A 16630-nucleotide genomic window follows, 5' to 3' on the forward strand; every position below is an offset into this window, starting at 1 on the left:
CTCTCCTGCTTCGGCGTGGTTCGTACCTTGCCGCTCCACCTGCGGGAGGAGACGCTCCCTCCGCCTGGACCAGCCAGTTTTATCACATTTCTTGGCCCCAGGGACCATCCCCAATCCCTTTAGCGCTCTCTCCAGTCACAGCGGTTTTAAGGAATCCCTCAGCCCTTTCTGTGACGGGCGGTTGAGAAGGGCCGCGCACCCTCAAGGCCAGGTGCAGCCTCTCGGCCTCTGATGTACCATCCTCCCTGAGATAAAGACCTTGTCTTTTGTTAGATCCGTATGAAATGAATGAAAACTTACTGGGATCCTAGACAGTCAGAACTCGAGATGCATTATAAATCAAAACCACTCCAGACGAGTTGTTGGGTGATTCTAGGTTCCCTTACACTAGAGCCCTAACATCTGACACGAACACTAGCATTAAACGTCTGAGGTCATTTCAGGGGCTCAGACCAGTATCTTTTAATTTATTTATTTTTTCAGCGTAACAGTATTCATTGTTTTTGCACAACACCCAGTGCTCCATGCAAAACGTGCCCTCCCTATTACCCACCACCTGTTCCCCCAACCTCCCACCCCTGACCCTTCAAAACCCTCAGGTTGTTTTTCAGAGTCCATAGTCTCTTATGGTTCGCCTCCCCCTCCAATTTTTTTTTTTTTATAAACATATAATGTATTTTTATCCCCAGGGGTACAGGTCTGTGAATCACCAGGTTTACACACTTCACAGCACTCACGATAGCACATACCCTCCCCAATGTCCATAACCCCCTCCCCCTCTCCCAACCCCACCTCCCCCCAGCAACCCCCAGTTTGTTTTGTGAGATTAAGAGTCATTTATGGTTTGTCTCCCTCCCAGTCCCATCTTGTTTCATTTATTCTTCTCCTATCCCCCAACCCCCCATGTTGCTTCTCCATGTCCTCATATCAGGGAGATCATATGATAGTTGTCTTTCTCCGATTGACTTATTTCACTAAGCATGATACCCTCTAGTTCCATCCACGTCGTCGCAAATGGCAAGATTTCATTTCTTTTGATGGCTGCATAGTATTCCATTGTGTATATATACCTCTTCTTTATCCATTCATCTGTTGATGGACATCTAGGTTCTTTTCAGACCAGTATCTTAAACTTATTAAGAAAGTTTATTTCAGAGCAAAAACCAGTTAAGCTTTTACAGTGGTTCTCAAAGTATGGTCCTCCTACAAGAAGCAGGAATTTGACTCGGAAACTTGATAGAAATGCAGATTTGGGGCTCCACCTTAAATCTACTGACTCAAACTCTGGGGTGGAACCAAGCAATTTGTTTAACAAACCGTCCAGGTGGTTCTAGCACACTGACGTCTGAGAACCACCAACTTGTCATTCTACAGGTTTTTCTACTCAAAAGCTTCCTCATGAGGGTGGGCCAGGAATTTGGATTTTATTCTGGTTCCGGTGGGAAGGTACTGGAGAAGTTGAATCAAGGGAATGACATAGACCAATTTATTCTCTAGAAAAATTATTCCCCCAAATGAATGGCCGGCAAAACCCAAGTCAACAGTTGATCTGGTGATCAAATAAGCAGAGCTATATCTAATACTGGAGGAAAAATGGCTCTGATAGACCTGCTGAAATGAGCATGTCAGAATCCAATTTAGTACTATCCTACAGGATTTTTAATGGTTTTTAAAATGCTAATTTTTTTTCATTTGCTTAGTTAAGAAATATATTTCCCTTAAGTTAGTCTTCTTCTATTAAACTGGAAGCACTTTAAGGGCAGAAGCTGTCTTAGATTTCTCAGCAGTTAGCACGAAGGTAGACATTTAAACTTTTATGTACTCTCACCACCAGATTACTAAATTGGAAACTTTTGTGTCACTTGTTACTGTGCGGTTTCTCTCTCCTAATCTGATTCTGAGAGATATATACCACTTCACCCATCATAATCAATAACCAAACCCTATAGACTTTACTTCCATGCTTTTTCTATAAAATGTCACAATTTACTTGTTAGAAATTACCCCTTCCCTTTCTATGCCTTCTACTATTATAAGGGCCTATTTAGCCAAGGTGGCTCCATCTTGGTTGAACAGCCATTTTGTTGCTTATGCAGTAAAACTTAAACTGACCCTGCCCCCCCCCGGCCCAGGGAAACTTACTTAAAAGCAAGTCCAGGAAACCAGTAGCATTCTACTGGTCGACCAGTCCCTGATAACAGAGCCCAAATACAAGGGCAGGTCAGGTCAGGTGGAGACAACAGAGGCCAAATGCGGGGATGAGTTCGGCGAGATGGAGACATCCAATCAGTGGAGCACGCATACTGTCTCCCTAGCTACCAAGGAGTGTGGGCCCCACCTTTTGGGTGCCAATTCTGACCAAGGTGATAGGCTAGTTCAAATAGCTACTATGCGGGGAATTGTAATTCAATTGGCCATCCGTGTGTGACCTAGCATGGCTGTGCAGCTTTCTCTGTGTTCAATCTCATTGGCCACCTGTGTGTGGCCAGGCTCAACCACATGGCCTTTGCTCTATAAAAGTCTGTGAGGCCTGGTGGGGGGGGGGGGTCCCCCCTCTCTGTAAAGGCGGCCCTGAACGGTTGGTTTGATTCTCGATGCTTGGCGTGAAATAAAACTTTGCTTGACCTTCACTTTGTATCAGTCTCGTTCCTTTGACCACAGGCCTAACACTATTTATTACCTTATCTGGCACCCGCATTATCTTGTCTGAACCAAGACCCATCCAACTGGTTTTTCCATCATCAAATCAATACTTACACAGTATGCTAGCTCAAGGTTTATGTTGCTGTGTAAAATTAAAATGGTATGGATTTAACAATAGGTACCATTTATTAAGTATGAACTATGCTAGGCATTGCATTAAACACTTAGCCAATATTCTCCATTTTTACAGTTTCTAAAATTTTTTCCCCCTGGGGGGAGGGGCAGAAAGAGAAGAGAGAGAGCACCTCAAGCACACTCTGCCCAGCACAGAGCCCAAGCTCAATCCACAACCCTGAGATCATGACCCGAGCCAAAATCAAGACTTGGACACTTAATCAACTGAGCCACCCAGGCACCCCTACACTAAGTTAAAAAAATTTTTTTGGTAACAGCTTTATAAAGATCTAGTCCACTCAGTACAATTCAAGAGTTTTTAATATATTCAGAGCTATATCACCACCAGAATAAATTTTAGAACATTTACATCACCCCCCAAATAAAACCACACCCTTAACCCATTACCTCAATTCCCTCATCTCCCACATCCATATGCTGCCACTAATCTACTTTGGCTTCATAGATTTGTCTATTCTAGACATTTCATATAAATGTATCCATATATTATGTGGTGTTTGTGACTTCTTCCACTTAACATGAACATCAACGAACATGTTTTCAAGGTTCATCCATGTTGTAGCATGAATCAGTAATTCCTAAGGCCAATATTTCATTACATGGATATACTAGTTTAACCATTCATAAGTTGATGGACATTTGGGTTTTTATCTTTTGACTATTGTGAATAATGCAGCTATGATCATTTGTGTACATGGTTTCAATTCTCATGGGACATACCAAGGAAGATAATGGCTGGATCAAATGGTAACTCAAAATTTAACTTCTTGAGTAACTGCCAGACTGTATTCCAAAATGGCTGCATCATTTTATAGCCTCACCAAGAGTGTATGAGGGGTTACAATTGCTCTACATCACCAAAACTTATTCCTCTTTTTAATTATCATTGTTTTAGTGGATGAAGTGCTATTTCATTATGGTTTTGACTTTTATTTCCTGATGACTAAAGATGTTAAGTACCTTTTGATGTGCTTATTGATCATTTGTATATCTTCTTTGGGGAAATACCTATTCAGATATTTGCCTATTTTGTAATTGGATTTTTTGTTCTTTTATTGTTAAGTTATAATCATTCTTTAATATATATTCTGGATATAAGTCCATTATCAGATATGTGGTTTACTAATATTTTCTTACATTCTTTTAACTTTCTTGATGGTGTCCTTTCAATAGTTTTTAAATTTGATAAAGTCTAATTTATCTATTTTTATTTTGGTTGCTTATAGGTTTGATATCATATTTAATAAACCATTGCCCAATCCAGCTTCACACAGATTTACCCTTATGTTTTCTTCTAAGAGTTGAATAGTTTTAGGTCTTTGATCCATTTTGAGTTAATTTTTGTGTGTTGTATGTGTGTTGGGGGGGTCAACTTCGGTTGGACTGAAGTTAGTTACTGACTAGTTAGATGCTTAGACACTTAACGACTGAGCCACCCAGGCACCCCAGGATAAACTTTTTAATATTATAATTTCACTGAATTGAAAACCAACTTCAACTAACCAACTAACTGATGTTCACATCAGTTAGTTGGTTAGTATGCTATCTTAAATTTTTCAGTTGCCATTGAGAGAACTCAGTTCTCTAACTAAGAAGAAATTCTTAGTTAGAACTTAGGGTCCAACTTCCTCCTTTTGCATATGGAAACCTGTTGTTCCAGCACCAGCTATTAAAAAGTTTGTTCTTTTCCCATTGAATTGTTTTATTCTTCTTGTCAAAAATCAATTGTGCATAAATGTTATTTCTTGCTTCTCAATTTATTTCTTGCATTATCAATGTGATGTCATTGATCTATAGGTCTATCCTAGGCAAGTACCACACTGTCTTGATTACCATTGTTTTATAGTTAACTTTGCAATTGAAATGTGTGAGTCCTCCAACTTTGCAAACATTTTTACTTAACTCTTTTTTTTTTTTTTTTAAGGTAGGCTCCATGCCCAGTGTAGAACCCAACATGGGGCTCAATCCCACAACCCTGAGACCATGACCTGAGCCAAAATCAACAGTCAGACATTTAACCAATTGAGCCACCCAGGTACCCCAGAACACATGAATTCTAACATTACCCCTATCAGACTGGGCAATAAAAATGTGTATGTGTGTGTTAAGGTTAGGGATGGGAGGCTGAGGTCATGGCAAGGCTATAGGAACAAATACTTAAGGAATATCCTAATTTTGAGAATGTGGTAAGAGAAGGATGGCATGAGATATGATGTGGCAGAGTAGCAGGCCCAAACAGAGAGCTGGTGTTAATCACTCCTTTAGCAAGAGAGAAACCTCCAGTCTTGAGGTATTGTGACTAGACAAGTAATACTTGCCAGTGAATAGGACATAGGACAAAACAAGTAACTTAAGAAGCCCCAAACTAAGTTTATTGTGGTATAAACTAGGTAATAACAACTCCAGTTTATTCAACTAAAGTCCAATAGACCCTGGGATATTTATTTTTAATTTTTTAAAAGATTTATTTTAGAGAGTACAAGTGGCAGGGGTAGAGGGAGAGGGAGAGAGAATAGCAAGCAGATTCTCCCTGAGCATGGAGCCCAATGCAGGGATCAATCCCATGATGCTGAGATTGTGACCAAAGCAGAGTTTATGCTTAAGAGTGAGAAACTCAACAATGACTGCACACCCAGGTGCTCCTACCCTGAAATATTTAAATACAACACAAGGCAAAAAGCTGTTCTAGGGCTAGAAGGCCCCAAGCAAGAAGAAAATAAGATATTTACTTAGAAAAAGCCAGGAAATAGAAAAATATGCCAATCCTCACAACCTCTCCCATGTTCCTGGCCACTTCTCTATTGCCTATTCTTATACCACTTCAAGTCATTAACACCTCTCCATTTTTCAGCCTAGATTGCTGGATAAGAAAGTCTTTTCCCAGAAAAAAAGAAGGTGCCATTCTTTTCCCTGGCAGCATGTGATTCAAGTCAAAAGGTACAACTTTCTCAGAAAGGAAAATGTCAGGAATTCTAGGCTCTGGAGAGTGATACTAGGGCTTCTTGCCACACATTAAATCTAGAATCCTGTCTCTGGAAGCTACTTGTGGCTTATCTCTTAGAAAGGAGTCAAATCATATAGGAACTCCCATTCAGCTTAGACTCTTTACCTAGACAAGTTGCCAAGGTTTAAAATATAGTGGATTTCAAGGTTGGCAACAACCTGACATCAGCAGGGTACTTTCATTACAACCTCCCAATTTTCTGAAAGTCCAGTCAGGATCTGGCTCAGCTATTTAAACCCCACCATCTACTTTCTCTTCCAGTTGCCTCCTATCCAGCTGGCAGGAACTTCCAAGAAACATGATATAGTAGGCACTGCAGTATACTGGTTGCTTGTTGGGGTTGGAATAGACCTGTTCAGGTTTGAGGGACGCGAAAGGGTTAGCTCCACAGGCAGTGATGTGTGTATCCAGGTCCACCAGAATCTGCAAAGAAGCCGCCAACTCCTGATGGCTATAGGAGACAGAATAAAAAAAAGGGGTGGGGGGAGAAATTGCTCTGCTAATTATGAGAGACACAGGAGAGAAATTCCTCAGAATTTGATATTTCTGGACTCAGTAATCCCCCAAATTACCTAAGGCTAGACAGGCCAGGGTATCCTTCTCTCCCAAATATCTCACTGAGTACCTGATTAACTAGCATAGGACTTGATTCCAAGGGGATTAGAAAGGAAGAAAATCCTCACCAGAAGACAGAAGATGAGGAAGTGGGAGAGAAATGAGCTCATCTATACAGAGAGAGGTATGAGTGAGGGAGGGAGGTATCACAAATAGGAAGAGGTTGGAACCTGTAAACAGTGATCAATGTAGGGATCTCATAATCACGAAGTAGCAGGAGGGTGGGCAGCCAAGCCTCCATCAAATCTGGGGAAGCATGGAAACCTATGGGGAAAAAAAATAACAGAAATGGATATAGAGAGGAGAAAGGCTGAGGTAGACCCTAAGCAATTTATTTTTTGTGTCCACCCCTCCCCTCACCTTGCTCACCTCCAGTGCTCATTTACCACCACCATCCACCCCAGGTTCTGCAATGGAAAATTCTGAACCCAAGTATAGCACGCATAGCTAATGATCAACCAAGGTTGTCATCATAGTATGTTTAATCTGACCAAATGAGTGGGGTTCCAAATAGAGGAGATACAAGAATCAGGATGAAAAATTCCCTGAAAAGCCAACCAGTATTCCCCTGAATGACTCTTACCTGGATGGAATGCCACCACCAAATCTGGATGGGCTATCTGTCCAGTCTCTACCTGTTCCTCCCAGAAGTCATGATAGAGGCCCCTATGGCCACTAAGTTGAACTGTGCCAGGTTCCAGGGGGGAAGTTGAGGTGCTCTGTATAAAGTCAGCAGATACGTCTATACCCACCATGATCACACGGAGGCCTAGGTGTCCAGGAAACATGTAGCCAAGCTCATCATAGTCCCCAGGGCGAGTGAGGAATGTCTCCACATGGGAAGCACCAACCACATGCACTGTGCTTCCCCCAGTCTTCCCAATATCTATCCCTGAGGCCCGAAGCCCAAGGCCCAGTGTCAAGGGCCGTGATAGGGCATCTGTCAGCAGCCGTTTCAAAGAGCCCTGCAGGACATCTGGGTCTGGCCTTGGCCGCCCTACATTGGCCCACAGGGTGTTCATGGCATGACTACCTAGTACAGCATCCAGTGTAGCTTCTAGCTGTAAATGCCGCATAGAAAACCAGGTATCCCAGCCCTGTACAATTTCAGCCATGCATGGCCAAGGTCCTGAAGGTAGGACAAAAGCACCTGTAGAAAGAAGGGATAAGAGTGACCTAATCCTTTCCTGGCTTCAATATTCTTTCCAAATTTACTCTTCCTACTTGTGACCAGGACTGCCCCACTGAGTTTCTCATGTTTTCCTCATAACAACATGCTTTCATATCTTTTTCTAAGTACAACCAACTATGACTGCTGTGGCAGAGTTCTCCAGTACCACCACTTCACCTGTGACTAGAAGCCATTCCATGAGACGGTCCACAGCTATCAGACGCAGCTCTTGACAAATCTTCCTGTGCTCTGGCCAGTCTGACTTCTGGCACTCTGTACCACAGTAATAGACATTTCTGCACCTGAAAGATTAGCCCCAGAAACAGATGTTCCTACACCTCAAAGGTGATTGGGGGATGTCTAGGGAAGGGAATTTACACTTCCTGTATCTAGGAAGAAAGATCACTGAGTAGGGAAGTTACGGAGAGGAGTTAGAGCTGATGCACCAATTTTGGAGATTACATTTGTCAGAGGAGGCATGAGAGACTAGGAATGTAATTATTCTCTTGGGTCAGAGTACACCTCAGTCTGTATCTGGAACAACTCACTTTTTACATCCCTTACAGAAAAAAAAAAACATTAGGAGTTTGCAGCTGCCCTTTTATCACAGGTGTGGCTCAACCCCATCCTCCCCAGAACAGACAGGATCTTACCCATTGAATACTTGAGAGGAAGGAAGTGGAGAAAATTATACAGTAGATTATACAGATTATTCCCTTCTCCACAGGGAAAATGTTCTAAGACTCCAGTGGATGCCTGAACTCATGGATAGTACCAAACCCTATATATACTATGTTTTTTCCTGCATATACATACCTATGATAGTTTATAAATTAGGCACAGTAAAAGATTAATGATAATAACATTATACTATAATAAATGTTATATGAATGTGGTCTTTCTCTCAAAGTATCTTACTGTACTATACTGACACTTCTTCTTGTGATGTGAGATGATAAAATGCCTAAAATGCCTTCAACATGGTAAGATTAAGTGAGGTGAATAACATAGGTGCTGTGACTCAGCATTACGCTATTAACTTTGTGACAATAGCCAGAGGAGGTCATCTACTTCCAGACTGTGGTTGACCACACATAACTGAAACCATAGAACTTGAAACTGCACATAAGGGGGACTACTGTACCATTGTCTGACTTCCCCATAATACCCCAAATAAGCAGGAGCCCAGTCCTTTTCTAATCTTTCTGTGGTCCGGATCCCCACAAAATGAGGACTGAGCCCAAAGTTATTCTGAAAACTCTTAGACCTTTCCTCCTGCAATGAAGTCTTAGAATAGGATCATTTCTGGATGACTTTCCTATTAGCCCCCAACTAGTCACCTCTTGCACTGCCGCAGGACCTTGGAGTCTGAAAGGCCACTAGGAAGAGCTCTACAGTGAGCACAGAATTGGAATGTGTCCTCCATCTTCTGGAACATTTCTCGAAGGCATCGAAATCCAAAGCCTGATACAGAAGCACCCCCATCTAGCACCGACCTGCAGAAATGGCAAGGAGAAGTGGCAACAGGAAAAAGAATATCTCCAGAATCATTCATGACCTAAACCTTGCCTCCTATTTATTTCCATCTATTCCCACTATTTCTCACATGAGCAAATTATATTTCTTCTATAGTAATAAATCTTGCAAAAGGCAGGATGAGAAACTCCCTCATTGTAAATGCTCCATATTCCCCAAGTTCTATTCCCTCCTTACTTTCTGAAATCACTTCTCCCAGAGATAATATATTACTCTTCCACAGAGCTAGACACTCACTTGTATTCTTCATAGCTTTTCATGTTTAGCTTTTGAAGGATTAGCTGGGATAGGCCAGGAACATTATTCTCCAAGGAGAAGAAGCCAAGTGCATCAATGCTAGGGTCAGGTTTTGAGAGGGTCAGAGGCACAGAGGTCACAACTGTGGGTGGGGTCACAACCATGGGAGTCACCGACGAAGGGGGTTTCTTGTGCCTTCGTTGCCGGAATCTTGGAGCCATGGCTGTCCACTGACACCTGGGACTATATGTAGAACAGATACAGAATGAAATTTTGCAAGCTAGACAAGTACAATGTGTTTTTATATGTTTGACCTTTCAATTTTCATTAGTCTCTCAGACCTAGCTATCTCTAAGATTTACTTAGGATCTACTGATGATTGATCACCACAGGCAGTTATAAAAAACAGGAGGAAAATAATTATATATCAACATAATTATATATGTATCACTTAAGAAGTTCTATATAAATATAAACTATGTATGTAAGTAAATGCATAGAAAAAGGTCTGGCAGGGCTCATATAAAACCAGTAACAGGGGCGCCTGGGTGGCTCAGTTGGTTAAGCAACTGCTTTTGGCTCAGGTCATAATCCTGGAGTCCTGGGATCAAGTTCCACATTAGGCTCCCTGCTCAGCAACGAGTCTGCTTCTCCCACTGACCTCTCTCCTCTCATGCTTTCTCTCTCTCTCAAATAAATAAATAAAATCTTAAAAAAAAAAACAAAAACCAGTAACAATGATTAACTCAGAGGGAAAGAAGTAATGGGATAGGAACTGGGTTAATCAAAAGGAACTGTAGACTTATCTGTAATGTTTGACTCTTGAATACTAAGAATATATTCATATATTATTAGTGCATTGAAAAAATCAACTTAAAATAAGGGAGGAAAGGGGCGCCTGGGTGGCTCAGTGGGTTAAAGCCTCTGCCTTCCGCTCAGGTCATGATCCCAGAGTCCTGGGATCGAGCCCCGCATCGGGCTCTCTGCTCCGCAGGGAGCCTGCTTCCTCCTCTCTCTGCCTAGTTGTAATTTCTCTGTGTCAAATAAATAAAATAGTAAAAAAAAAAAATAAGGGAGGAAAAAGCAACAGAAATTTTGGGTGTTCAAAATTACCAACCAACTAGGGGGCGCCTGGGTGGCTCAGTGGGTTAAAGCCTCTGCCTTCAGCTCGGGTCATGATCTCAGAGTCCTGGGATGGAGCCCCACGTGAGGCTCTCGGGAGCCTGCTTCCTCCTCTCTCTCTGCCTGCCTCTCTGCCTACTTGTGATCTCTGTCTGTCATAAATAAATAAATAAAAATCTTAGGGGCACCTGGGTGGCTCAGTGGGTTAAAGCCTCTGCCTTCAGCTCAGGTCATGATCCCAGGGTCCTATGATCAAGCCCCGAATCCTGCTCTCTGCTTAGCGGGGAGCCTGCTTCTCCCTCTCTTCCTGCCTGCCTCTCTGCCTACTTGTGATCTCTGTCTGTCTGTCAAATAAATAAATAAAATCTTTAAAAAAAAAACCAAACAAACAACTACCAACCATTTGGAGAATCAGTCAACCTCACCTAGCTAGAGAAATAAAACATTCATTTTAAAAGACCTATCATCACATTTTTAAGCACTCAACCTAGAAGTAGAAATTAAATGCAATACAAAATCAGCACCACAATATTAAGATTTCTGTAGTCAAAGCAAGTTACGCAAATTATGAGGAAAGTTTCCTAAAGAGCTGAGCTTTGTAGTAGAACTAATCCCATTATCTACCCACTACCTAGGTTTCCCCCCTCGTCTTCTCCCATTCCTTCCCAAAGGAATGAGTAAACAAAAGGAACTATATTGGGAAAAATAAAAACATCCATTCATTCAAAAAATATTTATTGCTAAACACATATAATCATTTATAAATTATAATGGAAACAAATATGCAAAATATACTTAATATCTAAATGTCTTAAAGAGGGATCAAATGTAAATTATAATATAAGGCAGTATATAAATCCTGTAAAAAAAGTGAAACTAAAGTACTAATGGGAGATCAGAAGGAAAAGAGTCTTCTTAGTTAAGCTGTAGAAGACTTTATAAAGCACAGAGCAGTCAGAACAGACCCATTAATGATGGTAATACTTTGAATAAATGGAGACAGAAAAAGGAATTCTAAGCACAGAAAAGAGCATAAGTATAGAACTGTAGATGGGAACACTGTAGGAATTAATGAAATAGAATGGTATGAGTTTGATTAAGTATAACATAAATATAAGAACTAAAACTATAAAGTCTTAGAAGAACACATAGGGAAAAGTGTCATAATATGGATTTGGCAATTTCTCGGATAGGACACCATCAAAAGAAATGAAGTACTGATAATATGCTATAATGTGGGTGAACCTTGAAAACAATATGCTAACTGAAAGTCAGACACAAAAGATCATACGTTATATGACTCCATTTATATGAAATATTGAGAAAAGGTAAATCCAAAGAGAAAGCAGATTCACGGCTGCTAGGAGCTGGATGGAAGAGGGATGGGGAGTAACTGTTAAATGGTTATAGGTTTTTCTTTTGGGATGGTGAAAATGTTTTGGAACTAGATAGAGGTCGTGGTTGCATAACAATGTGAATGTAGACATACCATGCTCATTTTAAAAGGATTAATTTTGTTATGTGAATTTTGTCTCAATTAAAAAAATTAAAAAAGGTATCTGTAGAGATTGTGAAGCTAAAAAATTATTTTTAAAGAGATTTTACTTGTCAGAGAAAGATAGCGTGCCCCGCTCAAGTGCCTGCCCAAGCAGAGGGAGCGGTAGGCAGGAGGAGAAGCAGGCTCCCCACTAAACAAGGAGCCCAATGCAGGACTCAGTCCCAGGACCCTGAAATCATAACCACAAGACAGACACTTATCCAACTCAGCCACCCAGGCATCTCAGGAAGCTAAAAATTTATTAACCCTCAGATTAACTGCCTCTAGGGACAGGAAAATGGCAGAGGATAAAAACGTTAATAGTGATTGGTTTTATTGTGAATAAAGTAACTATTAAAGTACAAATCAGGGATCAGGTTTTGTTCCAAAAATAGTCTGACATTTAATCCTTCTGGACCAGATCTCTTAGGGAAAAAACTCCAAGAATCATCATTCAGCTGAGGTGTAGGTGGCAGAACAAACAAAGACTTCCCAGAATCACCCCATACACCTGAAACTAATATAACACTGTATGTTAACTAACTGGAATTAAAATGAAAACTTAAAAAAAATCTGTTATTTTACAACATGGCTCTTGCAAACTGTTGTCCTTAGTTAATGAGGGAACTAATCTGTATTTTCCTTTGTACTTCTCTCTCATCCTCTCACTGCAACCCTGTAATCTCTCCCCTCATCCCACAGATAAATGGATGTTTTCAGAGTCTATAGAACAGGAATAGCTAAGCTCATCTGTATATATCTTCTACATTCTCGCCAATACAGAAGAAATTAGACCTCAAGGTGATAGATTATTTTAAGATTTAAGGATCATGTCCCTTTACTAAAGGATGCCTTCACACCTGAGTACCCCATTTCCAACAACTGACCTTTTTGTCCACTTTTAAAAAATATATGCTTTATTTCATTTATCTATCCTATCTATCTATCTATATTTTTAAGAGAGCAAGCCTGTGTGAGCAGCCGGGGAGGGGCAAAGGGAGAGGGAGAGAATTTTGAGCAGACCCCACACTCAGTGCAAAGCCCAACTTGAAGCTCAATCTTATAACCCCAAGATCATGACTTGAGCTGAAATCAAGAGTTGAACGCTCAACTGACAAAGCCACCAGGCGCCCCTTCTTTCCATTTTTAATCACTACACATTCTCGTCCAATTTCCAAAATCACTGCAACTTGAGAAGCATTCCTCTGCTCTATCTACCCAGCCTCTTCAGGCAAGATACCTTCTTGAACCTTGAAAGAATGGATTCATCTTTCTTGAAAGGTATAGAGAAAAATTATCTTTGATTTGAGGTAGGTCAAGAGTCTTAAATCCCAGGAGTAATAATAAATATATATTCCTGATGTTCAACTAGCCTTTGTGCTGCAATGGAAGCCAATTAAGACCAGAAGTGTATTTCCCAACTTAATCTGCCTTTCCAAAGAGGTCTTTCTCCAATGGAAGATTAACTCTTGGCTCTCTGGGGGTTGGCTGAACTGTCTGGGAAGTACAGGGATCAGTTTGGGGAGGAGTGGTGGTGATGAGATCCTTGATAGTTTCCTCTGTGTCTAGAGCACGTTCATGATACAAATGAACTAAATTTCTGGGAAGAAGGTAGAGTAAGGTAAGGTAAGAAGGTACATTTGTATCTACATGAGGTTTATATCTGAGTTTCTGTACCCTAGCTCCAGACCCAGCTTCCCTAGTTCTAACTTTCCTGCAATGAGCCCCAGGATCCTCCAAGTTTGTGGGGAGGGACAGGACTGAGAAATGAAGGCAAAAAAACAGATGGGACAAGTGAGAAGCTGGAAGGAATTATTTATAATAAGCTTTCAGAATTTTCCAGAGATCAGAGTCTACCTCACCTACAAGGAATCACTTCAACTTTTTTCTAGCCATCCCCAATAACTTGGGCTCTAATTTATTCCTGTAAAAGAGAAAACACCAACACCAAGGACTAAAGAGGAGACAGTCTGCACAGTCTAGAAAAACTCTTATCTTTCATTTCCAAATTCCCTCCAGTATTAGCCTATTCCCAGACCAGGTCTCCCATTTTTCTCTTTCATCACCAAAAGCCTCAAGTTTCACCTAAACCAGTTACCTTCTCACTATCTCCAGACCAGGAAGGACCATCTAATTTTCTCTAATTCACCAGCAAACACAAAACATCTTTGGGGAGGTAGGGAAAGGGAGAAATGATTCTAGTCACTGGGGCATCCTATAAGGAGCTGGGAAAGAGAAAGAGAAAAGGAGGAATATATTAAGAATATTGCTATTATTAAGCACATTCGGCTGCTTAATCAGTGATTAACACTCCCAGGGGTGATAAATGTTTTACTCAACTAGAAACTAAGCAAGCAGATGGTTTGATGGAAAAGTAACTTACCCTGCTAAGCCCTCGGCTTCCTTCCTTCTCTCTTTCTTCCAAGTGAAGTAAATGCTTGACCTCCTCCTATCTAGGTTGTGGCTGACTTGCAGCTGTCGCTTCATATCACTTTCCTTTGCAAACTGCTGAAATGCTGAGTCTCTGTGATTCGGTGTGTCCTGCCAACCAGACAGACAACGCTATCCCTAACGAGGTAAGGAGAGACCTGGCCCTCTGCCCGTGGACTTCTCTCCTTCTGACCTTCCTTCTCTACCAAGAAGGCTAAGAACTCTGTCAACACTCCCAAACTCACCAAAGGCCAGGCAGGCTAAGGAAAGATGAAACCTGTTGCTTCCTGAACCTCTCTCACTAAGGCAGCATTTCTGCTCTCAGTCCAGAGTTAGAGAAAAAAAAATTAAAAACAAAACAAAAACAAAAATCCTGGGATTAGTTCAGAAGTCATTATTTGGTTGGAAAGGTAGGCACTAGCTCAGATCAACAGAATTCCTGGAGTTCTGGATGTCAATCCAGACCCAGGATGAGTTAACCCAAGCCCAAAGTCCCTTTGAGTGTAACAAACACTGCTCAAATACAACTCAACAATGATCAATCTGGGCTTAAACAAAACATAATACCTAAGATAGAAGAATACAAATGGTCATTTAATGGTACAGAAGGAAATCAATTGTAGGGGAAACAATTAATTTGTAAAATTCACTTTCTCTGAAAGGAGAGCAAGGTACTTTCTGAGTAAATGTCATCAGGCACACTTCACTTACTTATTTCAAAAGAAGAATAAATAGAGGAATAGAGTAAACAAAACCAAAATATTATTGGCTAAAAATACACAATTTCTAGGACAGAAAATATAAAATAATCAATTCAAACATCTTATTCCTTCCTACAATGAATGCTGATCCAGGGAACCTGATTACACATTCCGAGCTCCTTTTTACTTATCAAGCTCCAGAGTCTACCAGAAGTTATCAGGGCAGTGGTCCTATAAGACTGCAAGACCTGACTTTCTGCTTATACCTGGTCCTAGCAGGTCACTTACCTGCCTCTGTGAACATCATCAAACTGGGGAACAGAACAACTTACAGTCAATTTGAGGTCCTGGAATGTGGCAAATCAAAATTTACATATGAATAGATGCAGAGGATGGATTCTAAAGGAACCCCAAACTGTAGAAATCAACTACACACAGGGAAAGTAAAAGTAAGTGTTAAGGATGCAATGAAACATTACATATTATTCAGAATAGCTGTGGAAGAAAGTAAGTCAGTAGCAATACGAAAAAATCCTGAGTAAAACAAGAGTAATTTTAAGCAAAGATTTCAGGCCTATTTCAAATTTAACTGGCAGCACTTTTAAAGGTTATGAGTACTGTGAGCGATGGCTGAACTGCAGAAGGCACAGGAAGTCAGAGATGGTCTTCTCTAACACACAAGTGTCATTTTTTAATATAAAGGGATATAATATAAAGAAAAAATTGATACTGAATATTAATTTATATTTTACCATCACTACTACTAGCTTTGGTAGACATTCAAATTTACAATTTAGAAAGATCTGAACTTTTCAATTTGCTTTCATCGTAAGTTACATTTTTTAAAAAGCCTTAAAATGCTTCTATGGTTCATTGTGAAACCTTAAAAAATACTTTTATGGTGCAGTTACAAAGAAAGACTAGAAAGAGGTTCTTATTTAACAGTTAGGAAGTGGTCTATGAGGCACTGGGTGATTTTTCTACCACTCTTACTGTATACCACTTTTCGGCATTCTGTTCCTTTCTCTCACTTTCTTCTTCTTTTTAATCTTTACCATCAACCCGTAAGTCTTCTAGCTTGTTAATGATGTTTTATGTTTACTCAAGAATCCCAGTGATGGACCTAAGGGCTGAGAAAGTTCCTGGTACCTGATATACTAGTTAAGCTCTTAATTTAGAGATGCAGAGTTTTCATAAAACAATAACATCCAGAAGAACCTTTAAAGGTATGCAGTGCACAGTAGTTTTAAGGATGGTTCAAGGACTGCTATGTATGCAAGCTGATAATACAGCAACTGCAAGGTGTAATAATCAACAATTTGAGTTCTGTTTGCTACCTGGAATAAGGCAAGTATATACAGTTCAAATTAAATTAATGCTTTGTAATGTGCATCTTTATAATTATTATTGAAAACTGTTAAGTCACTATATGATTATAT

General features: G+C 40.5%; 1 protein-coding gene across 3 annotated transcripts; it reads right to left on the reverse strand.

Annotated features, from left to right (window-relative positions):
* Positions 1-5089: 5089 nt before the first annotated feature.
* MSS51 (MSS51 mitochondrial translational activator) lies at positions 5090-14795 on the reverse strand. 3 transcript variants are annotated; one of them, XM_046027349.1, is made up of 6 exons: positions 9402-9707; positions 8969-9124; positions 7806-7930; positions 7041-7607; positions 6628-6721; positions 5090-6293 (listed from the first exon to the last, which is right to left on the reverse strand). In XM_046027349.1, the coding sequence occupies exons 1-6, from the start codon at positions 9620-9622 to the stop codon at positions 6074-6076; spliced, it is 1383 nt and encodes a 460-aa protein (XP_045883305.1). In that variant the 5' UTR covers positions 9623-9707; the 3' UTR covers positions 5090-6073. The 3 variants fall into 3 exon arrangements, with proteins under 3 accessions (XP_045883305.1, XP_045883304.1, XP_045883303.1); XM_046027348.1 differs by adding exons at positions 14159-14285; positions 14444-14795 and having other exon boundaries at positions 6170-7607; positions 9402-9644; XM_046027347.1 differs by adding an exon at positions 14444-14795 and having other exon boundaries at positions 6170-7607; positions 9402-9644.
* Between the last annotated feature and the right edge of the window lie 1835 nt (positions 14796-16630).

Source organism: Meles meles, chromosome 13 (genome assembly GCF_922984935.1).
Source record: "Meles meles chromosome 13, mMelMel3.1 paternal haplotype, whole genome shotgun sequence".
Lineage (NCBI taxonomy): Eukaryota > Metazoa > Chordata > Mammalia > Carnivora > Mustelidae > Meles > Meles meles.